At 39.1% G+C, this 27,958-nt stretch overlaps 2 protein-coding genes across 3 annotated transcripts in view; both read left to right on the forward strand.

Moving 5' to 3' along the window:
• Positions 1-20,965, forward strand: part of vaspb (vasodilator stimulated phosphoprotein b) — a 41,172-nt gene extending 20,207 nt beyond the window's left edge. The window contains exons 2-14 of one of the 2 annotated variants that reach the window (XM_056766447.1): positions 6,231-6,402; positions 8,069-8,249; positions 8,337-8,397; positions 12,513-12,580; positions 12,952-13,202; positions 13,731-13,897; positions 14,773-14,830; positions 15,102-15,129; positions 15,221-15,260; positions 15,426-15,476; positions 16,721-16,793; positions 19,656-19,713; positions 19,855-20,965. In XM_056766447.1, coding sequence (XP_056622425.1) covers positions 6,231-6,402; positions 8,069-8,249; positions 8,337-8,397; positions 12,513-12,580; positions 12,952-13,202; positions 13,731-13,897; positions 14,773-14,830; positions 15,102-15,129; positions 15,221-15,260; positions 15,426-15,476; positions 16,721-16,793; positions 19,656-19,713; positions 19,855-19,892 — 1,246 coding nt within the window. In that variant the 3' untranslated portion in view covers positions 19,893-20,965. The remainder of the gene's footprint in view (positions 1-6,230; positions 6,403-8,068; positions 8,250-8,336; positions 8,398-12,512; positions 12,581-12,951; positions 13,203-13,730; positions 13,898-14,772; positions 14,831-15,101; positions 15,130-15,220; positions 15,261-15,425; positions 15,477-16,720; positions 16,794-19,655; positions 19,714-19,854) is intronic. The other variant, XM_056766448.1, reaches the window with a different exon arrangement.
• Positions 20,966-22,668: 1,703 nt separating this feature from the next.
• akt2 (v-akt murine thymoma viral oncogene homolog 2) overlaps positions 22,669-27,958 on the forward strand; it is a 40,097-nt gene continuing 34,807 nt past the window's right edge. The window contains exon 1 of the mRNA XM_056766819.1: positions 22,669-23,060. The gene's annotated coding sequence lies outside the window, so the exon portion shown is untranslated. The remainder of the gene's footprint in view (positions 23,061-27,958) is intronic.

Consider the following 27,958-nt stretch of genomic DNA (forward strand, 5'->3'; position numbering starts at 1 on the left):
GAACCTCAACCAAACGTTTCCTATAGTTGCAGATCAGACCTGCACAACGGTCAGGAGAAATTTTGGACCATTCCTCTTTACAAAAGTGTTTCAGTTCAGCAATATTCTTGGGATGTCTGGTGTGAATCGCTCTCTTGAGGTCATGCCATAGCATCTCAATCGGGTTGAGGTCAGGACTCTCCAGAAGGCGTAATTTCTTCTGTTGAAGCCATTCTGTTGTTGATTTACTTCTATGCTTTGGGTCGTTGTCCTGTTGCATCGTCCATCCTCTGTTAAGCTTCAGTTGGCGGACAGATGGTCTTAAGTTTTCCTGCAAAATGTCTTGATAAACTTTGGAATTCATTTTTTCCATCGATGACAGTAATCCGTCCTGGGCCTGAGGCAGCAAAGCAGCCCCAAACCATGATGCCCCCTCCACCATATCTCACAGTTGGGATGAGGTTTTGATGTTGGTGTGCTGTGCCTTTTGTTCTCCACACATAGCGTTGCGTGTTCTTTCCAAACAACTCAATTTTGGTTTCATCTGTCCACAGAATTTTTTGCCAGTAGTGCTGTGGAACATCCAGGTGCTCTTTTGCAAACTTCAAACTTGCTGCAATGTTTTTTGGACAGCAGTGGCTTCCTCCGTGGTGTCCTCCCATGAAGTCCATTCTTGTTTAATGTTTTCCTTATTGTAGATTTGTCAACAAAAATGTTAGCATGTGCCAGATATTTCTGTAAGTGTTTAGCTGACACTCTAGGATTCTTCTTAACCTCATTGAGCATTCTGCGCTGTGCTCTTGCAGTCATCTTTACAGGACGACCACGCCTAGGGAGTGTAGCAACAGTGCTGAACTTTCTCCATTTGTAGACAATCTGTCTTACTGTGGACACATGGACATCAAGGCTTTTAGATATACTTTTGTAGCCCTTTCCAGCTTTGTGTTAGTCAACAATTCTTGATCGTAGGTCTTCTGAGAGCTCTTTTGTGCAAGGCATGGTTCACATCAGACAACGCTTCTTCAGAACAGCAAACTCAAAACTGGTGTGTGTTTTTTATTGGACAGGCCAGCTTTAATCAACACATCCAATCTCATCACATTGATTGGACCCCAGGTTGGCTGACTCCTGGCTCAAATTAGCTCTTGGAGAAGTCATTAACCTAGGGTTTCACATACTTTTTCCACCCTGCACTATGAATGTTTACATGTTGTGTTCAATAAAAACATGAAAACGTATAATGTTTGTGCGGTATTAGTTTAAGCAGACTGTGTTTCTCTATTGTTGTGACTTAGATGAAGATCAAAACACATTTTATGACCAATTTATGAAGAAATCCAAGTAAGCCCAAAGGGTTCACATACTTTTTCTTTCAACTGTATATCGCCGAGCCCTACTCCCACATATATTTTGACGTCACACAGTTTAAATTTAGGGAACATATGCGATTAAAATGCTTCGCAAATTCGACATCCCATCATGCCGATTGCGTGAGGATATTGGGTCTCATTCACTGATAATTGCGTAGATTTTTCGTATTTATACGCACATCTGGAACTCCCACGAAAACTTTCTGCCTAATTTACAACATGTGCATACGAAGATGAATTTGTTCTCAACCTTGTCCTAATGTTAGTGAATTTGGAGTATTCTAAATGAGCGGCTGCGTGCACGAGTTTAATCATTTGCATAAAACACACCCAGGCGATCTCCATATTAGGGCTTTCCGCCTAACCTTTCCTTTACCACCTGTTGTCACTTAAGTCAAAGTTACTCCAGGCGACCCCATGTGACAATGTCTACTGATGTGCTCTCGCAAGTAATTCCAAGTGCACAGTCCTCAAAGTCAGTTCATACGCAATAAAACACCTTTTATTCAGACACGCAGTTTAAAGAGTTTTTTGAAGGCTGGTTATCTGGTTAGCAGGTTTCATGCACAAATTTGTGCATACGCCTGCTTAGTGAATGAAACCCATTGAGATCTCGCGAGACCAGTCGGATCTCGTCACACCCCTAAGTGCTGCAAGACAAAATGAGTAATAATAGTAAAGCAGGATAGTGCTCCACATTTGTTGTTGTCTTTGTATCTCTGTGAGAGAGACTTGTCATTTCATTAATAATTCACAGCACATTCAGTATGGTCCCTATTTCTAGGCTTTCCATGTATAAAAAATGCATTATATCCCATAACAGAATGGCTGTCTGTCCTGTCTAATCCTTGCGTCTTTTCTCTTGCATACTTTTTTATCTCTCTGTGTTTTCTTTCATCAATTCTTTCACCCCATATGATTATCCTAAGCCCATCCAATAGTAAGCATCATTTGGACTGTGTGTGTGTGTGTTTGTGTAAGCCTGTGCTCAGAAGTACATAGTCTAAGTCCTTATTCAGCCTTTCTGGGAGCAGGAAGTAGGTTGTGGCCTAAGTGTGATGTCACAGGAAAGAGATTGTATCACAGTTTGGAGACTGAAATTAGGGAGAATGTATGAATAATGAAATGTCAGAAAGAAACTGTTGAGTGTCCTTTGTGGTTTAATAAGGAGAACAGCTATTACATGAGTTTGTTCAACTTGAAAAGCACTTTTAGTTTTTTTATATATAAAGGTTTAAGAAAACATTTTATTTTGCTCTATGCTACATCACAAAAAAAACATTAATGGATATATTTAGTCAAATACCTGTTAAAATGCCAGGAACAGACAATTTGGTTCAAAGGGATGATTTAATAATGTTTCGTGCATTCTGACTTCTTTACAATGTTAATGGTGCTGGCTTCTCATGCTTAACATGGTCAACTTGTCCCAAAATGAGTTGGACGAATTACGTAGCATTTGTGTGCTCCATACACTCTTACAGCTGTATCTATCTTTTATAAATGTGATCAAACTACATACTCTTCGAAGATACAAAGTATGCAATACTACTCTATAGGTACTCAGGATTAATATGAGATTGGCAGAAACTATGTGTTCAAGTGGACCTATAATCATATTGTAAATATAATGTCATATATGGTATTATATTAAAAGACATACTTGTATTTAATGTTTGTGTAATATTAAGATGTGAGTGTCAAAATGGTTTGCAGCATTTGATTTACCATGTGTTATTATTTTGAGTGATAATTATCTGGGAATATCATACCTTGGAATGCAGCGATTGGCCAATCAGAATCAAGTATTTCAGAGTGCCGTCTAATAGAGATGCGCGGATGAGCTAAAATGTCACCCGCAACCGCTGTTTCAAATAAATAATCCACCCACCACCCGCCCGAACGTATAATTTTCTCTGATATAGATATCGGCACCCGATCGTTACTTTCATTACTCTAATTCTTTGTTTTGAGCAGGATGTTATCAGATTCAGAACTAATCTGCCAATCTCTGATGGTACAATAATACGCTGATCGTAAAATGCTTTTAATTTTGCTTTTTTATCACCCGACCCGTTGATCATCCGCAGCGCCCGCGGATTTAAACGCCATCCACTACTGTCTAATAATAGACAAAAAAATAAACGTTTAAGGGGGTGAAGTATGTTAAGGCTTTAGTTTATAACTCTAAATGGACCCAAAAATACACATAGTAACAAAACACCTAAAAAAAAATGTATGTGTGTGTAGAATAGCTGGGAAGTGTGGTAGATAAAGAGATTTAAGGCAGTAGCATGGAGGAATGTAGACATTAGAGTTTGATGAACCTTGTGTTTGTTTCTGATCCATTTCTCCAGAGAGACTAAAAACAGTACCGCCGCAAATGTGCAACCACATGTGCTATCACTGTGCAACCTGATAGAGGCCGTTTCTCAATTCCAAGAACGCAAAGAACGGTCTTGTGTTCTAGTGGAGACGGTCTTGTGAGTCAGCCTCAGAAGAATGAATTTGGATGGAAGCGCCAGATTGACTGGATTATGTCATTGTACATGCAACAGCCTAATAATTTTACTGTGCATGCAAAAGCCTTATGATGTCAATGTGCACAGAGAGGCCCGATGATGTCGCTCTTTACACAGCAACACATAGAGTCCTAATAATATCACTTGGCACACATTAGCCTGATGAAATCAATGTCTATGTAGCGACCTTATGATGATCATTTATTTACCCTCATATTGTTCCAGAAATCTTTGTCTATTTATTTATGGCGACAATTTAGACATTTAAAAAAGGGGGGGGCAGATACTGTTAAAGAGTAAGTAGCATATGATTTTTAAGGTCCTACGTTGGTTTATGGATTGTCCAACAACAAGTTTATGTACATAGAAGGTGTAAAAACACGATTATGTCGTAATAATAGGTAATTATTCTTACCTTTACTTCTTGACTGACTCTCAAATGATTCGTTCCGCGATTCATCCGTCTGATCCCCTCCTATCTGTTAGCCTTGTGTCATGTGATTGGTCTGATGGTGTAGTCTGCTGTGATTAGTCAAACGCGTTGGTAACGAGCAAGGCGGGACTAGAGCGAGTGATAATAATGAGTGTTAGCTGTGTTGCACGGGTATCGGATCTCTTTGGAGCAGATCGGAAGCATAAAAGGACGAGCAACCGGAGAGAGGACCAGGACTGGATTTTATGTTATGTTTTATGTTTGTGTGACCGGCAGTCAACCGTGGGGGAGCTGCCGGCATTTTACTTTCGTTTTGTGGTTTGTTAATTTTTTATTAAAAGTTGTTGAACGCTCGCCATTCCCCGCCTCCTTCTTCCCATTCCTTGGATTTGTTACAGCGTTCATCATGTGTCGCAAATGGAACGCCTACCATCATTGCTGGATTACAGTTTACAGGTTATATATTATATACAGTGTATAGATAGAGATGCAGGGATTTCACCTTACCAGTTTGAGCCCGAGTCTGACGAAGAAACATCCGAAGACGATAGTAGATAATAGAAAGACGATAATAGATTGAACGCTTAAATAAGTCGAGTTCATAGATAGATAAACAAACCGTAATATACCAGAAATAACGGTACATGTTAACGTTAGCGTTATATGCATTAACTAAACACAGACATAAGATACACAAATATTTCTTGAAGTTCAGACAAAAATAAATAGTCACACTTACAGGTTGTGATTCGGTTGAGCTAACAAGGTCCAAATAAGGTTGGTATTTCCCCCTTTCAAGGATAGTCGTTAAACATATCCTGCAGTGAACGTGCCAAGATTATTGAAGCAATCTTCGGTGAAATGACACGCGCACAGTAAAACCCTGGGGTTATACTCCTTTGGTGTCATTTGAAAATGAATTGTAACCATTGTTTCCACATAAGATCTTCCTTTGGTAGTTTAAATAAGACGTACTTAGTTTCACAACGTAGAACACAGGTTTTAGACGGCACGCACATCACGAACGAGTGACAATGTTTTGAGGGAGGAGAGAGTGAAGTTTTCACTGCAGTCCCAGCAAAACGTAGGCGAGGCCTATGTCTAGTGACGTAGATACGTCTCGTTTGTGTGAATCAGAGTCGACTCCCTTTTTTACAAACCAATAACTTTGTTATTTATTCACCTTAGGACTTACAACTTGCCAGACTGCTTACTTTCAAACACGGCAACATAACACACTGCATGAAACGTAATTTTCATGATCTTATGCTACTTACTCTTTAAGAAAAAAAAAAACATAAACTTTAACTTCTGTGCTGTATTTCAAGTTATTCAAAGGGATTTAACATTTTATTCACTGAAATCTCTTCTGTGAGGGTCAAATTCTTGGGGATGCAAAGTTTAAATCATACTATGCCCAGATGCGTTACGCCAGATTTGACATCAGTGTCAAAAAAAGCTCTCGTCTCATATCAGAATGTATTGTAGCATATGCGTCATGGCAAGTTTAAAAACCAGGTGAAACCTTATAACATACCGAGCTATCCCTTTAAGATCTTTAAAACAAGCTCCCTTCCGTGAATGTATATCATGCATAGGTGTCACATGTTGTGCTGTTAGTTTGAGGGGTCTAGAATCAGATGGAATGCTGAGCACTTCCGTTCTTTAACCACCTCCATTGTTGATACCCGCCAGGCCTGTTTCAATCAGACAGACGTCTCCTCCTACCTCACACATTTCTACACACACTTGTCTCTTTCTTCATTAATGTCTTGGTCTCTCGTCCCCCTCCTATTGTCATCTTCAGTTTACTCCATTGTTTTTTAAACCCTAGCAGCCTGAAAATGCATTTAAATTGACATGAATGGTGACACTGTAAATTATGTTTTAATAATATCTGTCTATTTTCCTCTTTCACATATGCAGTGAATCAAGTATCTGCCAGGCACGGGCCACCGTGATGATCTATGATGATGCCAATAAGAAGTGGGTCCCGGCTGGCACGGGCGCCCAGGCTTTCAGCAGGGTTCAAATATACCACAACCCAAGCAATAAGGCCTTCAGAGTGGTGGGACGCAAGATGCAAACTGACCAGCAGGTGAGCAGCAATCCTGCTGACAAACAAACATTTTTATTAACTCTTTCACCACCATTGACGAGTTATCTCGTCAATTAAAAAAAACACTTCCCCGCCAAAGACGAGTTATTACAGCAATCAGTGTTTGTACTGTTGTACAGCATGGCGCTATTGCACACCTTTTGAAAAAGTACAGAATCCCAGAACCTAGGACGTATATGTTTTAGTGGTTGTTCTGAGTGTAATCTGGGCGGAATCTGTGACAAAAAAACGTTAATTATCTCAGATGTTTAATCAAAGTGATCCATTTTTGAAGAAACCTACCCACATCTACGGAGTGATGAAAAACGAACAAATGAAGATAGAAAAATATGGTTTCTTTTGTTTAAAAGCTGAGACTCTTTTCTTTCATTTGACATATTGTTTGTCCATATATTCTTTACAGAAAATGTACTATGAGCCATTAAAGATGGGTGAAAATGTTAAATAACACTGGCTTAGGCTGGCAACTTTTTTTGAAACTTTTATTGAAAATTGAATTGAATTGAATTGAAATCTCCATCTTGTCTTCTGTCTGTCCCCCATTACCCCCGCCCCGCTCGAGTCGCCCCCTATACTTGCAGACACAACTGCTCCCCAGAGGGGACTCCTAAAGTGGACGCTTTTTCCTGTAAAATAGTTGGAACGCCAAATCATTTCCTGTGCCAGTTAGGTCCCCTCCCCCCATTTCCATGAATATACCTCTTTACTGCCCATCTGTCTGTTTCTTGCTGTCTGAATGATTTGTGTCACTTTCTTCACAATCCTGTCTGGTTTTGTGTATTTTAATGACTGTACATCTGTTTGGACATCATATTAAACTTGTTTAAGCTCTCTCTCTTTCCCTCTCTTTCTCTCTCTTTCTCTCTCTCTGTCTCCTCCGCTGTACTTGCTGGAATTCAGGACTGTAAAACAAACAGAGAAATGTGACGTCAGCACATTTACTGGAGGAAAACTCTCACATACACACACACACACACGCTCCCGTGTTGAATAGAGGTAGAGCCTCCTGCTGGATGAGCTGTGAAAGAAACATTAATGCTGATGGAATACACAAATATGTTTACAAATCAGTTTGTCACTTCAGGGTTGATTTAATTTGAGGGCAGGTAGAAGCAAATCTTTTGGTGTATTCAAAATTCAGTGACAAAATTAGGATTTTAAAGATGATCAAATCCCGCTAGAAATGTGATCTAGTGATTCGTGTTGGTTGCATATGATTTTGAGAAACCTTCAGTTTTTTTTCCAAAAAGTAAAAAAAAAATCAAAATGTTAATTTTTTTCTGAAAACTTGCTGACAATGACACTTAGTTTTACAAAGTATCACAAGGGTCTCTGTTTTAAGTTTTTTGTCGATGAGAAATATTTTCCTGTGTTGAACCACAATTATTACATATTTATTATTCAAATATTTTAGATATACATATATGACATAATGTAATATAATATTATGTTTATAAAACAATATGTTTGTATAAAATATATATACTGTTTCGTTATTATCGATAACATTAATGTAGTGGAACATAATTTCAAAAATATTATTCCCAACAACAACAAAAAAAAACTTTCCATGCAAAGTAACCTCTCCTAGATCCCTGAAGTAATATATGTTTGCTAATTGTATTATTTAACCTCTCTCGAACAGGTGGTGATAAATTGTCCAATCGTAAAGGGGTTAAAATATAATCAGGCCACGCCCAACTTTCACCAGTGGCGGGATGCTCGCCAGGTTTGGGGTCTGAATTTTGGCAGCAAAGAAGATGCAACATTGTTTGCCACCGGCATGTTGCATGCGCTTGAGGTCATCAGCACCATACCTGACCCAGGTAACAAACACACAATTTCACACCAATTTGACAAAGCAAAACTGTTCATGTGTAATAAATTGAATGAATTAAAACAACATTTTTCAGGATACCCCATGCGACCCCTGTCAAACGGACCGTCTCCTGAAGAAGTGGAGCAACAGAGAAGGTACAAGAATATTTCTGTCGGTTTTATTGTAACCACATTAAATAACAGCACGTTTGACAGGGTTTTAATTTGGCAATATTTTCTTTCGATTTTTAGATCTTTTTTTGGCATAATGTGAACTGCGTGAACCTTTGTTTTCTTGTGTCACTGCCTGACCTCATTTGCACACACACACACACACACACACACATACATACAAACAAGCAAACACTCTCACAGGATAAACTGTTTTTAACTCAAGTCTGAAGCTTTCCATGAGCCCCGGAAGTAATGAGGTGAAAGTCTAGGTCAAGACTTCTGACTCCTCTGCCTTCCTCATGCACCTCAATAGGCCACCTCTCCCTTGGGCCCAATAAAAGATTGTAGTGGGCTGTCCCTGACACAGGCCCGAGACAATAACTCCAGTTACCTCCCCTTGACAGTTTTCAAAATATATACATCCGCAGAAAAAAATAATATACCATTCCAAATTTTCATTCAGTCAACATTTCTAGACTTATTGTTTTTATGTGCAATTTGAAGGCTGACAGCATGACAAGATACAAGACAAAACTGTGATCAAAATTGAGGTTATCACATAAAAAATAATTTTTCAACTTTTCATAAATACGTACTAATTATTTTGAAATGGTCTTTGAAAAAGTTCTGCAGCTGTGTATTTTTTTGGTCTGGTAGATCTACCTTGGTCTGGCAAATACATGAGTTTTGAGGCGAGGCTCCCTGATGTGGGTGGAGCAAAAGGCCTATGTGTAAACAGCAGCCGCTTGTACAGTTTTCACTGGTGCTATCCGCCTGTTAAGCCTGACGTCACGATCCACCATATATGGAAGGTCATATACTTTTTCCTTGTCCAAATGCTCAATATGATGCTACAGGCAAACAACAAAAAATGCTAATATCTGTCATGGCGAACTATAAAGCTATCAGAAAACCGCGATCCTAACCTTTATCTTTATAATGAAATCCCACATGGCCAGTCAGCGATTTATTTTATATAATTTATTCAAAAATTTATGTTGTATATTCCGTGAGACTGGTGACAGTAGTGTATACTTTGAGTTAGTATATGTCGGTTTAACATGCAATATGAGTAAACAGTGCTCCTAAACAGCTGTTTAAACTGTATCCCCACATGAAATGAATAGATGCTTGGACCTGAAAAAGGTATTCCTTTCCGTGACAATTTAACAACTGAATTGTTGCTGGAGAAATTACACACAGTATATTTCAATATTTGGACTTGTAACAAAGTAAGAAGATTTGTGACCAAGGCAAAAAACATAATTTTTTCCTGAAAGTTGTCAATCTCTTGACTTCCCATTCCAGGAGTGGACAACTGAAATAATTTTTTTAACCAGCTTTTACGTGACCAAGTACCAGAACATGCCTGTTTGTCTCTGTCTCTCTTTCTCTGTGTTGTTATGGTAACCTTGATAAAAGGCTTTACGTGAAGTCTGTTGACTCATGCCTTGACTTGACTGACATTTTTTTGAATGGTTTACTTATAGACATGACATAACATGAAACTTGACGTTGCAGTCTTGTACATGTAATTTCACAGAGTTTGTATGTGAAGTTGCTTTGGTCTGTGTTCTTTGGTATTTCAAACTTTGGCTGTACGAGTCAGAATTTAACTTGAATGTTATTTAATTTTTTTATTTGGTTGATTTAATTATAATATGTGTGCTCTTAGTGAAGGCGTGGGACAGTGTTTTCTCAGTCCTTCATGACAAATACTTGTAAATGTTTTGTGTTGCTTTTAAAAGGGCTGTTTGCTGTTTAGGTGTGTAGCCGTAACTAACTGGGTGAAGGGTGGGAAGGAGTCCGTTAGTAGTAACATTAAATCTGTTGTGTTGAAAAACAATAAAAGTAATTGAAAAATCATGTTCTATGCAAACACAAATCTGACTCTCTGCTGTGTAAGCAACAACGATTATTCAGCAGAAAAAAAATCTGTTTAAAAATGTAGAAGTATATCGGTTAAAGAAAAGAATAGCGAAAAAAGCTGAGTTACCAGGCGAGTCATCTTAAAATGAACAGACAGGCTGTTACTGTATACAGTTGAAAGAAAAGTATGTGAACCCTTTGGGCTTACTTGTATTTCTTCATAAATTGGTCATAAAATGTGTTCTGATCTTCATCTAAGTCACAACAATAGAGAAACACAGTCTGCTTAAACTAATACCGCACAAACATTATACGTTTTCATGTTTTTATTGAACACAACATGTAAACATTCATAGTGCAGGGTGGAAAAAGTATGTGAACCTTTGGGTTTAATAACTGGTTGACCCTCCTTTGGCAGCAATAACCTCAACCAAACGTTTCCTATAGTTGCAGATCAGACCTGCACAACGGTCAGGAGAAATTTTGGACCATTCCTCTTTACAAAAGTGTTTCAGTTCAGCAATATTCTTGGGATGTCTGGTGTGAATCGCTCTCTTGAGGTCATGCCACAGCATCTCAATCGGGCTGAGGTCAGGACTCTAACTGGGCCACTCCAGAAGGCGTATTTTCTTCTGTTGAAGCCATTCTGTTGTTGATTTACTTCTATGCTTTGGGTCGTTGTCCTGTTGCATCGTCCATCCTCTGTTAAGCTACAGATGGTCTTAAGTTTTCCTGCAAAATGTCTTGATAAACTTTGGAATTCATTTTTCCATCGATGACAGTAATCCGTCCAGGGCCTGAGGCAGCAAAGCAGCCCCAAACCATGATGCCCCCTCCACCATATTTCACAGTTGGGATGAGGTTTTGATGTTGGTGTGCTGTGCCTTTTGTTCTCCACACATAGTGTTGTGTGTTCTTTCCAAACAACTCAATTTTGGTTTCATCTGTCCACAGAATGTTTTGCCAGTAGTGCTGTGGAACATCCAGGTGCTCTTTGGCAAACTTCAAACGTGCTGCAATGTTTTTTTTGGACAGCAGTGGCTTCCTCCGTGGTGTCCTCCCATGAAGTCCATTCTTGTTTAATGTTTTCCTTATTGTAGATTTGTCAACAAAAATGTTAGCATGTGCCAGAGATTTCTGTAAGTGTTTAGCTGACACTCTAGGATTCTTCTTCACCTCATTGAGCATTCTGCGCTGTGCTCTGGCAGTCATCTTTACAGAACGACCACGCCTAGGGAGTGTAGCAACAGTGCTGAACTTTCTCCATTTGTAGACAATCTGTCTTACCGTCGACACATGGACATCAAGGCTTTTAGATATACTTTTGTAGCCCTTTCCAGCTTTATGTAAGTCAACAATTCTTGATCGTAGGTCTTCTGAGAGCTCTTTTGTGCGAGGCATGGTTCACATCAGACAACGCTTCTTCAGAACAGCAAACTCAAAACAGGTGTGTGTTTTTTATTGGACAGGCCAGCTTTAATCAACACATCCAATCTCATCACATTGATTGGACCCCAGGTTGGCTGACTCCTGTCTCCAATTAGCTCTTGGAGAAGTCATTAACCTAGAGTTTCACTTACTTTTTCCACCCTGCACTATGAATGTTTACATGTTGTGTTCAATAAAAACATGAAAACGTATAATGTTTGTGCGGTATTAGTTTAAGCAGACTGTGTTTCTCTATTGTTATGACTTAGATGAAGATCAGAACACATTTTATGACCAATTTATGAAGAAATCCAAGTAAGCCCAAAGGGTACACATACTTTTTCTTTCAACTGTAGATGGGGATAAGATGCCTGGGCCACATAGTTAACTTTTCTCATGTCATCACCTGAGAAACTTAATGAGAAAGACATTTATTTTACATTCCTTAAAACCAGCCTTTTGCTCAGGTAGAATACTCAGATTTGTCTGACTGAATTTGAACATGTCTAAATGAAAATGATGAAGATACAGCATTGGGTGTTTACAATCTTCTTAACTGTTAGCGAGAAACGAAAGACAACAAATCTAAATGGAAAACATGCCGTAATACCCCTGCATTTGTTCCATTTTGTTGTTTACTGTCTTGCTTGTGTGAACACCCCAGGTCTCTTTTGGTTGGCAACCAAGCATGACTAAATTTCAAAACTATATTCTTTTTACATTTAAAATGGTTTGATTTCAATGAAATAATAAAAATAATCTTAACTGGAAACCTTCTCAATGTCTGACCTGTACTGTAGATTGGAACAGCAAGAGAGAGAGAGACAAGAGAGAGAACGACAGGAAAGAGAACGACAAGCAGCCTCAGGTCAGTATCCCTCTTCTCTTTAAAATAAATAGTTTCCCTCAAAAATTCAAACTTTCTTATGTGGAACACAAATGAAGAATATTAGGAACTAAAAGGCCACAGAAACAGATTTTTTTTAGTTTGTTTATAGTAAATGGTGACTGATAGAACCTCTTTCCTGTGTTCCAGCATCTCCGTTTGTGTTCATAGAAGAAACAAAGTTGGTTGTTTAAGTTTTTAAGCAAAGCTCTGTTTTAGTACCAAGGGCACTTAAAATGATTGCAAATCATTCTTGCTGTCTATTCTTTTTGGTTTTCTTAATGGTATTTATCATGAGACCCAATAAAACATTAAAAACATTTATTTGTTATTCATCTACTTTTATTCCACAGTAATCATTCCTCCAGCACCACCTCTGGCCCCTGAAGGTCCTCCAGCTCCCCCTGGGCCTCCACCTCCCCCTGGACCTCCTCCATCTGGACCTCCCCCACCACCTGGGCCTCCCCCCTCAGGAGGAGGAGCTCCCCCACCGCCTGCTCCTCCATTGCCCTCTGCTGGAGGTGGTGAAGGTGGTGGTCGAGGACCAGAAGGCGGTGGTCTTGCAGCCGCCCTGGCTGGAGCCAAACTCCGCAAAGTGCCCAAGGTAAGAAAAACAAGGTCTTGAAGGGGTAGTTTACCCCAAAATTAAAAGTCTGTCATCATTTTCTCACCCTTTAGACATTTAAAACATGTATGACATTCAATCTTGTGCAGAACACAAAAGAAGATATTTTGAAGAATGTTTGTAATCCAAAACCGTTGGTCACCATTAACTTGCATTGTATGAACGCATGCAACCAATGCAAGTCAATAGGGACAAACAATTTTTGGTTACCAGCATTCTTCAAAATATCTTATTATGTGTTTTGCAAAAGAGAGAAAGCCAAACAGGTTTAAAATGTCAAACGGGTGAGAGAATGATGACAGACTTTTCATTTTTCGGTAAACTACCCCTTCAAGAACTATCCTTTAAAAAACTTTTAAAATGTGAAGTGTCACTTCCTGGTTTAATGTTACAAATACACTTGTTTCTCTTATTAAAAACATTTTGATTTAGTGTATTTACTATACTTATTAAAATACTAAGACTGATCTCAAATCCATATTTCAAACGTAATGCTGCTCCCTGCAGGATGATGCTGGCAGTGCAGGTGGAGGTTCTTGTGGTGGTGGCAGCAGCAGCAGTGGTGCAGGCAGCGTTCCACCAGCTCCTAAAGCAGACAGCAGTCGCAGCAGTGTGTCTATGCCCAGTGGAGGAGGTGGCCTGATGGGCGAGATGAGCGCTATACTGGCACGACGGTCAGTAAAATATACAACTGAAATCACTTAAATTTGTGAAACCACAGTTTCCGTTGGATACTGTATATAATAATGTTGACTTCCTCACAATAAATTCAGAAAACATGTTTAAGGTACTGCACATACAATATAACTTTATGGGGCCAGTGTTTTTATAGCTTATACTTTTGTTAAAGCACCAAAATTAAAGAGGAAATTTGGTAGAAAATGTAATTTGATGTGGAACTTGTGGAGAGCTCTGATGTTATTTACGTTTACGTATCATACCCTAGTTATTTACTTTTTATATTCTTTCTTATGCTGGATTCATACCGAACGTGAATTAAGTGATTTGCGTTAGTAAATTACATGCAAAGTCAATGCAAATACACAAATAGACGCAAACTCGCAGCAGGCGATGCGAATGACGCAAATCAGGCAGCTCTTTTTCCGCGAATATGCGTCAATCGTTTCTTCCGCACAAGTTGAAAAATAAAAAAAGAAGCTCATTGACACCTACTGGATGAAATGTTTTATTTATTTGTTGTTGTTCTTGACTGACAGTAAAATTGAAAACTGCACAAAGCGGGTTAGAACACCACACAAGTCTCATATAAATACTTTTCCATATTTTGCTCCCTGCTTGCCTTTAATATAATCATCATCACTTTCATTACAGACTCGAAGTCCAATTAAACAATAAAAAAATTACATAAAGCACATAAATACATAGAAACTGTACAGCATATTACTTTCCTGTCATTTCGCCCTGGGATGAGTTTTTTTTATAACAGATGTTTTAAAATAGCAAATTAGTTTTATTGGTTTGTGTGTACAAATGTTACATCACGACTGATCATTAGTACTGACTGCTTTTATTGTGTTTGTTTAAAAAGGAGAAAAGCAGCAGATAAAGGAGAGAAGCCGCCTCCTAAAGCAGAAGAGCCCAATAATGTAAGAGCACCATCATCTTGAACTCATTATGGATAATATTACGAAAGATTATGTCAATTCCCAGAAAATGCATTTCAAGTGAAGTGTTTTTAAAGACATTTATTGCTTGGCAAAAGACTTGACATAGAATATGGCTGCTATTAGTGTAAGTCCAAGTATAACAATTGAGTTAAGCAGCCAACAGTATTACTGAATGCTGAAGAACGTTTTTTATCGTCTTCCCTTTTTTTCTCTGGCCCTGTCTGTCTTTCTTTTGCCTGTGGATCTTCAGGATGATTCTGACACCCAAGGCCCCGGAGGTAAAAACACTGATAATTAAAAATTTATTTGATTGATTTCTAAATAATTATTGCAGTCCTTTCACATTATCTGTCATGTTTTTGTTAACAGAATTTAAGAGACCTTGGGAAAAATCTGCCACCATGCCCAGGTAAACACTTCTCTTTCACCGTCTACATTTGTCATAGATTAGAATATCTCTTTGGTTTGGTATTTGGTTTGGTTTATGACTTAAAGGACCCCGGCATTTGAAAGTGATGTCCATAGGGCCGTGTAGTTAAAAGTGAAGTGTATATACAGTACATGTTTTAAACAGGACCAATTCAGCACCCAGAGGTCTGGATTCACCCTCATTCTCATCTCTCAGGTACCTGTACTGCAGTATCTTCTTCTTATTTGGTTGTGGTTTAACACTGTAAACCCTCGCAGTTCCCTTCTTTTTAATACATTTACAGTCATTCACCTGAAAATGTCAAACAGGAATAATCCACTGCTATTTATACTAGAATACTCTGCTTTGCCCTTTAATCTTTATTATGTTATATGTGAAATAATATAAATAATTAACCTAATTATATAGTATGTCAAAAAATGTATAAGTACTCTTATATGTACTCTTGACAACATAATAATTGTCAATTATTACTTGTATTAATTAACATACATAATCAGTTATTGATATTATTATAATTAAATATAATAAAAAACCTGGTTTGGTGTACAAGTGCTTTTATCTGCATTTAGCAAGGGCTGAATTTTAAAGATTAATAATGGCACATTATGTAAAATGATATTCATGCAGATCAACCCCAAGACAAGCATCAAATACACTCCCTAAGAAAACCTTTTTCCATTTTAGGATAAAATAAATATCTACTTTGTTTGCAAACTAAACTTGTTCAGGGCAACTTTTCCCCCATTATTTAACTGGAGTTGGGTTTGTGAGCTTGTTTGGAAATGTTTGTGCTGGTGTTTGCGCTTTTAAACTCTTTTTAAACCTGAAAAATCTAATTTGGCTTTCTTTAACATTGTCATATGGCGTTTCTTTATACAAATTGATATTGTGAAAATTCCTTGTTTTTCTCAGGCATGGGGTTGTTTGTCAGTCTCCTCCAGTCCTCTTTTTGTCCACAGAGTGCTGTATGTTACTCAGTTTTCAGTGTCTGTGCACCAACACTTCAAAGCTCTCTCAGCATCCGTGGCTTACATGTTAAAACTACAGTCATCAATTTCACTAAATACTAAATTCAGTGAAAATGAGTTTCCCAAATCCTAGTAGTTTAAAATTTTAACTCTACAAGGTTATAGCTGAGGAACCCTAAATGGTGCCGGGAGTATTTTTAATTTCTGAAGTGTATATGGGACCATTATTTGATATCAAGCCATGGAAGTGAAAAAACTTTGATGTTGTTTGGGTTCAAGGTAACTTCACATGTATTTTACGTTGGTTGGAACAGTTACTGTGTTAACGGTTACTTTGAGTCATTTTATTGCCATTTGGGATGGTGTGCAGAAGATTGCTTTTCCTCCTTCCCTTTTATTCTCTTTCCAATCTATTCTTGCATTTTCCATCATTTCATCTATTAATACATATTCTTCCTATTGTCACAGGATGAAACCTGTTAGCCAATTAGTAGAGGCCGAGAGTGCAGAAGGAGAGTCAGAAATGGAACGACTTAAGCAGGTCAGAATTGAAAATGCCTGAAATGCCTCGTGTAACCACACCCCCACAAATTTACGTCAGTTCGTGGAATAATTTGACTTAGACTGACCAAATGTATATGCAAGAAAGGTGGCTGTACCTCTCAGTACAATTGCTTTGGAACCTGATGTTCAAATATACACTGTTTGAAAAGCATTTAGCAGTGATGACACCAAGTAAACAGTCAGCTTGGGTTGTTCAGAACATGTCATTAATTTAGATAATTCATCTTGAAATGCATACGAAGATACTTTTTTACCTGAAGGGGGAGGGGGGTTCAAGCAGACCAATCACAGCGCTTGCGGTCCGCCTTGCTTTGACGCGCAGTCACATTTTTTATGAGTTGTGCCTCTCTGCCTAGGCTACGGTGTGGCTCTGACGCAGAAGTCAAAATCTTACTTTAGTATACCCGTTCCCTTTCTGTCGGTCTCTCGATGTTGTGTCGAGCCGACAGATGGGGTTTGCCCTTGAGAACCAATCAACTCTGACTACTATAGAAGAGGCCAATGAAATTTGGCGAATGAAATTTGCATGCCGGTCTCCGCCCCCGGATATCCGGTATAAAACGAAGACGGCGTGCAGCATTCAATTACATTTTGTTCTTCAGAGCCATCGCTCATGACTAAGAACAAAGAAAATACTTTGAAGATTACATTGCCGGATCTACTACGTAGAGCAGCGAATCGTCCCAACCTGCAGCGACCTTCCCCTGGGCGTCTCGGCGGTTCCAGAGGTGTTAGAGATATTTCTAAAAAGTCCTTTTCAGGACCGAGCATTCTCCAGCGTGGCATGTCCCGCTGTTCTCTTGTGTGCGGCACCCTCATCGAGGAGGGGGCAGATGTTTAGATGACAACCATGATTACCGGGGCAGCTGCAGGCATTTGGTTGCAGTGCACACCACTGCCTCCTCCCCAACACTCGCAGCTTGGTCCGTGGTTCCTTGGGTCGGAGCGCGGTGCCAATCCGCGTCCACCCCCGGTGGCATTTTTCCCGGAGGTGCATGAAGAGCTGTGTAAGACTTGGAGCGCTCCACTCACGGCTCGCTCTAGTCAAACCAGCTCCAGCTCCCTCACCAGGAGGAAGACCCAACCCCATCCGTGTTGTGTCCAGTACGCACTGCGCCTCTACTTGGAAAGCATGCAGAGCTTCAGGAGCTCTGACCAGCTCTTTGTCTGTTATGGAGGACAGCAGAAGGGGAAGGCTGTCTCCAAACAAAGACTGGCGCACTGGATCGTGGATGCCGTCACAGCCGCATACCGATCACAGAATCACACATGCCCATTGGCAGTGCGGGCTCACTCCACACGGGGTATAGCCACCTCCTGGGCACTGGCCATAGGCGACGCAGAGGCTACACCCAACACCTCCAACACCCTCCAGCAGGCTGGGTCAGTTTGCTATCTACCTCTCTTCTTACCCTACCACATGGCTAAGAAGAGGTATCCCATCCACCATCCTTCTTACCCAGTCACTGGTTAAGAACAGGCATTCCATCCATCACTAAGCAAGCACCCCCTGGGGGTCGGCTGGGCAGAGCAGCCTTCCCCTTTAGGCCGGGAGAACATATGAACTATCACAGATAGCTCTAACCGGACCTAGTGCTACCGGAGGTCTGTAAGACCCCCTCCAAAGGCTGTTCCGTCTGATGTATCCTCATGAGTTTGTTCCCACTCCTGGTAACCCATATCCTTCCACAGGTGGACCTCCACCACGCCGTTAACTACTCAGTCCGCACGTTCCATGCGATCTCCCCCAAGGGCGAGACCATATCTACAGTCAGGTCCATAAATTGGGACATTGACACAATTCTAACATTTTTGTCTCTATACACCTCCACAATGGATTTCAAATGAAACTAACAATATGTGCTTTAACTGCAGACTGTCAGCTTTAATTTGAGGGTATTTACATCCAAATCAGGTGAACGGTGTAGGAATTACAACAGTATGCACAGGAGGCACATAAGCACAGGAGGCACATATGCAAACTGTTGTAATTCCTACACCATTCACCTGATTTGGATGTAAATACCCTCAAATTAAAGCTGACAGTTATTTTCATTTGAAATCCATTGTGGTGGTGTATAAACCCAAAAATGTTAGAATTGTGCTGATGTCCCAATATTTATGGACCTGAATGTATATTCACTACATTCCCCCCCACTCGGGTTGGAAGTGGTCTCTGCAGCGCATCCCTGATTAAGGAAGTCGCGCTCACCCGATGTAAACCCAATCCGGATGGCCTCTCGCCAGTAGAGAGCTAAGGCCTCCCTCCGTGAAAGGTTACCGGTCAGGGCTGTACCCATCTTTCTCCATGAAAGCACTGGGACCCCCGACCATCACACTGGAAGGTTACCATTTCACGAAAGCCTCGTGCTGACATGCCCAGGCCTGTAACCGTCGCTTCGCTAGAGATTATGACACGATACAGTCGAGAGACCGACAGAAAGGGAATGTCTTGGTTACGTCTGTAACCTCAGTTCCCTGATGGAGGGAACGAGACGTTGTGTCCCTTATGCCACGACACGTATCACCCTCTGCTGTAGTCGTGAGAGGCTCTCAGGCTCTTCAGAACAAAAGGTAAATACATGCTGCTCGCCGTCTTCGTTTTATACCGGATATCCGGGGGCGGAGACCGGCATGCAAATTTCACTCACCAAATTTCATTGGCCTCTTCTATAGTAGTCAGAGTTGATTGGTTCTCAAGTGCGAACCCCATCTGTCGGCTCGACACAACGTCTCGTTCCCTCCATCAGGGAACCGAGGTTACAGACGTAACAAAGACGTTTTTACATTGTTAAAATGTTGTATTGACTGATTAGCATCTGTGACCCCATCTTTGTAGGAACTGCTAGAGGAGGTGAGAAAAGAACTTCAGAAGGTTAAAAATGAAATCATCGGAGGTAAGAACTTTCATTGGCCAAAAATATCTGATATCGTGACAGTCCTTATAAGAAATATAGTAATCATGGTTGGATTGAAATAAGCAATTGAAGTATTTGTTTTGCTTTTTTGTTCATTTTGTTTGTTGTTGTCTTTTACAGCCTTTATTCAGGAGTTACAGAAACGAGGGTCTACATAGTCCTCTGAAATTAATGGAATCAGCTCCTGAGTAGCCCAGGGATATACATACATACATACTACATACACACGTACACATGTGCCCCTAATCATTACCATTCAACCCAAGATAAGATTTATTGTAACTAGCTTTATCTCTCCCATCGTTTTGTCTTTCATATTCAACCCTTTATCCTTTCTCTCTTCATTAAGTCTTAAATCACATCACACACATCTCTCTTCAACACACATACACACACACTTTTTTCTTGTAGTAATCCACAGCCAAAACATTCTCACAGTAAACTCTGTAATTGGCTCAAGTTATATGTATTCAGGGAATATTATCATATCACTTATCCCAGTAACTGTAATAGCCATATGCAGATCCCTGTATGACCGACATCCCTGTATGATCAGCAGCGACAAAAATACACGTGCATCACACAAACATCAATCCATCCAACACACTTTCTGTGACCAGACCACCATCTCAAGTCCCACTCTTGCGCTTTGAATTGGGATTTTAATATCTGTCCTGATTAAGCGCATGTTCCTCATTTCTAAGAAAAAAACAATTTTTCTTATTCATTTGAAGGTCTGAGCTTTGTGTTGTGTGTATGGGTGTCTTTTATTCACATCATCTTGTACGTGGTCTCCTGACCACCTCTTTCTGGTGGTCCTAAAAACTTTCTCATAATTTCTGCCATCATTTGAGATATGTTTTTAAACCTTGTGTTGCGAAAGAAATGTAACAATGGCCATGATCACTTTTGTTATTTGGCCATGCCAAACTGCCTTGGAAAATGCATATAAATAAAATATATATAAGATATATATTTGTTTTGAGGGAAAATGATAGAAAGCTTGAGATAATGTTTCTATTTTAATTGAAATGATTGGTGAATGGGGATTTATTGTGATTATAATGTTTTCCTTTCAGAGATTATAATTATTATTTCGGGGGTTGTGTTATCGTTTTTTGTTTGTTTTTCTATAGAGTATAGGCTTTTTACACTGAAATATAAAGAAAAATGCGTAGAGACACTGGATTAGATGCCTTTATAGTCAAATACAGCTGCTTCCTCTACTGCACTCGTGTCTGCCTCATATTTGTACCATTATGCATCCACACATCGCAAGATGACATTACAGCCACTGCAATCATATTTGGCTGGTCTATTAGCTGATTTTAAGGCCTTTTTTATGGCATTTACAATGTTTGTGTTGTTTCAGCTACATTATAAAGGTTAACCTACACCAACATATTTTGTTAAGCTGTATATACATATGACATCAACTATATAATATGTCCCAGGGGTTGAGGAAAACATGTAAGTAACAAATTGATTGTCCACATACACTGGGCATAATAAAGACATTCTTGTTATGAAATCCAGGAAATAATTTCTTTGACTATATAAATGTTTTGCAGCATGACCGAGAGAAAAACACTGGACAGATAATGAGCTGTTGTTTCCTGTTATGAATAGACCCAAGCAGAGTTGTCAACAACTGCCGCTTTACAACCAGAGTCCTGATAAACACATTTAGATCTGGCTGAAGATCAGAATAACCTCAACAACCAGCCAGGCTAAGGGCAATAACAATACACATGTTACAATTCTTCAGATAAAATCTCTTCTGTATTTTTTTGTCAGTTATGTTTTCTTATAATAAGCTTATTTGGCTCTGTTAAAACAACACTAAGTTGAACATGGTGTTTTTTCCAATTTACAATGGATTTATTATAGTAAAAGTGTAGCAGTTGTGCTTTTTGGTAACATTTAGCAACTACTATTTAGCTTAAACAACACAAAAAAAATCCTTTAGCCCGTTTAAGTTTGTGAGAATGCCATTTCATCTGTGAAAACGTTTTTAAGTACAAACAAAATCAATACTTTTAAATAGTCCTTTTTTCTTCTTTGAAATATATCAAACATACAATCTTCATAACATAATAATAAATAACATGATATAACATTTGCAATATCCACAATAATAAAATAAGAAAAGGAAAGAAAGTAGGAAGAAGAAAACTAAACAAAAATAAGAAATTAATAAAAGTGTAGAGGGTACATAAGACAATACAAACAACTTAAAAGGGGGAATTAAGAGTACTGTAGAAATCCATAGTTTTGGCAGCTTTTCTGTTTGCAAGTCCTGTAAGTGTTCTGAAAAGTACATTTTCATCTCCATTTTAAACTGGAAAATATTTGGTTTTCCTTTGCAAATAATATAACAAGATTTAAATTAAAAATATTGCTATTGTCCATTTAATTATTTGCATGGAATAAAAGACATCCATTTCTGTATGTTAACTTTTATCCCACACAATGACTCTCATGTTCTACATCAATCAATCAATCAATCAAAAAAGGTATACATACAATAAAAAATATATGTATAATATTCTCTGTAACAATACTACAAAACATACAAGGCTCTGACAGACATTTTTTGTAGAAATTGGTATGTTGGATAAATTAGATGTATAAATTAAAATATACTTCACTATCTTTATTGTTAATACAGTACAGAACATTTTCCAATTAATGTCCTAAAAAATGTTATTCCAATGTTGTTTACTTCGAAATATTGAAGGACAATGAATTAAACTCCTATATTACATTTATTTTATATTCATTTGCACGTTTAAAAATATTTATTTCTTAAGGGTCGGCTACTTGTCAGAGTCCCCGTTACTTCGCAATAATCCTAAAAAAGCCTTCAGAGAATCCGTGAAAATAATCCTTTTCAAACTCGAACGGTACAGCTGACGTCACGCCGAGCGTGCTCTGAGGTAATTTCCTGTTTGTGCTCCCGTTGAGTCGCTAGACGGAGGCCTATCCGCGACACCAGCACCGCCGTAAAATCACACACAGACCTTCGACGAGGGTGAGGGTTTAAAGCGCTAAACGCGTCGGATAAACCCCGTGGGATGTGTTTGAGCGTCCGTACTTGTGTTTTGGGCGCGTGAGGGGGAGTTTGTGAGGATAATCTGGCGGTTGGGTGTTGTTATTTTTGGGGCAGCTGAGTGGTCATTGGCAGAGTTCAGTACACACCAGCTCGCTAGAGGAATAAACTCGCACTTAACACATCTTAACGCGTTGTTTCCAACTGGCTAAATGGACTTTTGAGGATTTTACACAGTATTTTACCTACCCGACCCAGGAAAACACGAGTGGAGGTAAGGAAATTAACGTACACACAGCGATGATTGATGGCTAGCGTGTTGTTTAGCCTAGCCTCTCTCCCTCCCTCTCTTTCTTTCTCTTTCTCTCTCTCTCTCTCTCTCTCTCTCTCTCTCTATTTCGCTCTCTCTCTGTGTGTGTATTGAAATTAGACTGTATATTTGACATTTGTTTTGCGGAACTGTTAGATGAATCCGTATGAACGTGTGTAACTTTGAGTTACTAGACAGATAAACGCATTCCCCGTCATAACACATGTGCTCATCCTTACGTTCGCGTTATATACCAGTGTATTAAAAAGCAGCCCACTTGTAGATAAATGTAAACCCTGTGTTTTATGCATATTCCTCTTGCGCCGCTCTCCTGTTGAGGTATTTTCAAGATATTATTGGGAAAGTCCATTAAGTAAAGAAAGCTCAGCTGATTTAGTGGAAATGGGAGTATTGATCGGGCCCTTTAACGATACACGCGGTACAGATGAATGATGGATGTGGATCTACAGGACCGACTCACTGTACTTGCTGTATGATCTATCGAAGAGCTTTATTAATAGACTTGCAGTCCGGTTCTATATAACAACTGTGCTTGTATGTTTAAAACATCGCGGCTTTAAGGTTAAAGTGGTTAGATGTTTGACCGCTGTTAAACAGTTGCATCCATCCGTTTCAGAAGACGTCAAATTGGTGTGTGAATGTTATTGAGGTTGAGTGAGGTCAGGTTAAGGTTTGGGAATCTGCACTCAGCACTGAAAGTGTGTAATCATTAGTCTGTTGAAATGGCCCCTTCTCTTGTTTGTCTTTCTCCTTTGTACTTAAAAGTGTGTGTTTGTATCTGTGTGTGTGTATGAGGGTTGAATAAAACTGAGAAAAAAGAGGTACGGTCATGCAGACCACTGCCCAACTGATACACGCACACTAGGTGCACTAGTCGGCAGGGAGAGAGACAGTCGGTGTGTGTTTAATCCCTGCTGTCGAGTTGTGAAAGGGACTAGAATGGGGGCTGTCACAAGGTGGGGATTTTATATTGGAGGGTTAATCCAGCGTCGTGCCCATGGTGATAGAATAGGATGCCAGATCTGTGTTGCACTACGATGACAGGAAACCTGGTGTCAAATACTGACTGTACTTTATTGTGGGTTTTTAACATGATAATGAAACCGTGGGTAGCCTAAATCCATTTTACTGTCCTAAATCATTTAAGAAAAAGTAAGTTTTAAAAACCACATAGTTTTGTTCACTTTAAGAAGCTGTCTTTACATTAAAACCAAACTAACAAAAACCGGTGTGTGACAAATTTCAGCGTCCTGGCATGAAACCTGCTGTACTAATTGAAACAAATTTTCTACATCTATTTTCATGTTATAATTGCCTGGGCTGCACAAAACAAAATAATTTATTTTGAAGAATGTTGGTAAGTGAATGGTTACCAACATTCTCCAAAATATCCGTTTTTTTGTGTTCTTTGGAAGAAAGTCATGCCAGTTTTAAATGACAAAAATGTGAATAAATGACTATCCCTTTAAAGGTGCAGTAAAATTTCCAAAAAAACACTAAGCTAGTGTTATATATTTTGTTCAGCTGTGTACTTAAAATATCTCAAATGTTTCCAACTATTTGTAAATCGTGAGAAAATCGCCATTCTAAACGGTAACACGGGGCTGTGCAGTCGCCTGTCAATGGCATCAGCTGTTTCCCGCACACCCAGCTGCTACATGCATTAGCCATTCATGCACACTGTGATCTGGGTATAAGATATCTGTATGTTAAAAATTGTGCAGAAATGCCACACATCACATCTTGTGTAAATTGATGTACCTCGTACGGACTGACAAACTTGTCTGACAGCTGTTTAAATGATCTTTGTCCGTGGCTTTATCAGTAAAGATTGGTTTGGGTTTGATGCAAGTTCGTTGATTATATCAGCATTTATTTGGCATGTCATGCACTGTGCTTTAACACTGTATATCTCATATTATTAATTTAGACCTTTAGATTTTAAAGGTGCTTCCAAAATTGTATTGGTTATGTCGCAGGCTAGTATGTGTGATCTGGAGAAAGATGAACTAAATCATCACCAAAAATTGAGACCTATTACATTTATTTTCACTTCAGAAAGAAGATGATTTGTCAGCTAGTTCAATTAAGCTTACTAGAGGCAGTGCTTTTAAATATTGGGCTGTTAACCGCAGGTGTCTTGTCTTGTTCAGCACTCTACCCTCTGTTCACCTGTGTATCACATCTAATTTTCATTAAAGTATAGATAGAGATTTGTTCTTCATGTGTTCTCCAAGGAACATTCCACTTTTTTCTGAAATATGCAAATTTTTCAACTCCCCAAAAGTTAATAAGTTGAATTTTCCATTTAGGAATGTATTCTGCCGATCTCCGGGTCTGGCAATAGCACTTTTAGCATAGCTTAGCATAGATCATCGAATCCAAATAGACCAGTAGCATCACGTTCAAAAATGACTAAAGAGTAACCCTATTTAAACTAGACTCTTCTGTAGTTATATCGTGTACTAAAACAGGCGGAAAATTAAAAGTTGCGATTTTCTATGCCGATTTGATCAGGAACTGAACTGCCGGCCATGTTATGGCAGCAAACTTCTTTGATTATTAGGCCGGAATAGGAGTATAGTTCATAATCAAATAGTTCATATATAGTTCTTGAAACTCTTTGGTCATTTTTGAACACGATGCTATTTGTCTTATTGGATTCAATGATTTATGCTAAGCGTAGCTTAAAGTGATATTGTCAGACCCGGAGATTGGAAGAATACATTCCTAAACGGTAAAACTCAACTTATTAACTCTTGGGGAGTTGGAAAATGAGCACATTTCCAAAAAAGTGGAAGGTTCCTTTAAAAACACATTGCAGAAAACAAGGGAAGAACTGTTCATAATTTATAACCGATAAAAAGAATGTATTAAAGATTTAAGTTGTATTTTCATATCCTACCAAATTCCAACTTGCTGCCCACATATTGTGTGTTTAGTTTGCTGAGTCAATTATCTTTTTTGTTTTATTGGAACAAATGTAGTAAAAATTAAATCATGGCTCTAGAGTGCGACCAATTTGGTCACAAATGCGACCTTATTTCTCAATGGTGCGACTAAAATTAATCATAGGTCGCACGGGTGCGACCTGCCGTTCGAGGGAGAAAAAACTCTGCAACTCTGAAAGTCTCCCTGTGATTCAACAACAGACACACGTTAGGCCCATATCGAGGTCTAAGCCAATCAGAGATAGTGATAGTCATTATCTGATTTTTTTTACCAGTGAAGGGAAAACTGAAGGCCGTCCGTCATTTTGGCGAATTTCAATGAGGGTAATTTGTAAATCCCCGTTTCCCTTCATGATATGGTCGTGAAGCGACCTGCGTGTTTTCACCTGTCATTGTTACTGACTAGACATATGTGATGCGATCTGGGAAAACCCGTCGGATGTCGCGCTGGGACGCGGGAAAGACAGTTCACCTATCAAAGTAAACCACATAACATGAAGAATGAAGGAGTATCAATGCACTTTCCGCCAGTCCTGTGTAAACTATGGCATGCAACATTTTTTTATACAATGTTTTCGTGAGATGACAGAGCTCCCAGTCTGCAGCACCGGGAGTTTTCTCCGCTCTGCTGCTCCTGCGAGCCGGACCGCGATCACAAAACATACAAGGGATGAACAAAAGTCCAGACACTATGCACATGACAAACAATGTATTATATTCTCTCATCATCCGCGGCTGTATCCACTCTGTTTAACTGACGGCCGTAGTCTATTCACCTTTCTCTGTCTGACTGCAGGACACGCATTTTCCAACGTATACTGTAAAAACAACATATAAAATCTACTCCATAAAATTCAGATTACAATTTGCACTCACTTTAAAGGCGTATATTCTACCCCATATTTTTGAGTAAAGAGCACCTAAATTTATAAGTTATAACAAACTAAATTAAATTGGATAAATTTTACCTAATATATTATACAAGTAATTACTTAATAAAATTGGGTAATGTTTACCCTTTGACAGCAGGTATTGCTCATCTACCTAATTATTAGGGCTGCAACAACGAATCGATTAAATTGATAAAAATCGATTACTAAAAGAGTTGGCAACGAATTTCATAATCGATTCGTTGTCGCGCGACGCGGAAACGCTTGATTATAATAAAAAAACTTTATTTGAGCGCGGAGCGGAGCGAACACACTCTGTCTCTCTCGCGCACTGATGCTAGCAGAGTTCGGCGCCTCATAGACAGGGCGGAGCAAAAATAAAATAAACAAGCGGAGGAAAGATACATGACGGAGGCAGAGAAATCAGCGCGACCAAAGTCATCCAATCTGCGTGAGCATTTCACACTAAATAAACAGAAAAACTGTGTTAACTGCAAAATATGCTAAAGCGACATAGCATGGCACGAGGCACCTGAAACGCAAATATGTTTGAGTCTTTGATGAGGAGGAAGGGAGTTCAACAGCAGGTTAAGTCACTACAGAATCCTACTTTTGTTGGGTTTTGAAGTGAGGAACGTAATGTCCCTGGTGCGGATGTTTACTGGTTATCCAGCTTGACAAGCATGACAAGTTAGCATTAGCTTGTTAATAACAGAAGTAAAGCAGGGGTGGTATAGTTACTTTGCACTTTGCATTGCAAGACTAAAGACACGTTTTTATTCGAAAAAAGCGTTTCTTACTTAGTAATTTTGTCTCGTTTCCAGTCCAAATATCTAAAAAAATCTTAATTCAAGATTACTTGACAAGAAAAATGGCATGAGAAAATTAGGTGATGCTTAAAATTTCTGTTTGAGATTATATCTCATTAAGATTATTTTTCCTACCCCATTGGCAAATAATCTTGCTTGTTTTAAGCAAACAATCACTTAATTTTGAGGGT

Source organism: Triplophysa dalaica, chromosome 14 (genome assembly GCF_015846415.1).
Source record: "Triplophysa dalaica isolate WHDGS20190420 chromosome 14, ASM1584641v1, whole genome shotgun sequence".
Lineage (NCBI taxonomy): Eukaryota > Metazoa > Chordata > Actinopteri > Cypriniformes > Nemacheilidae > Triplophysa > Triplophysa dalaica.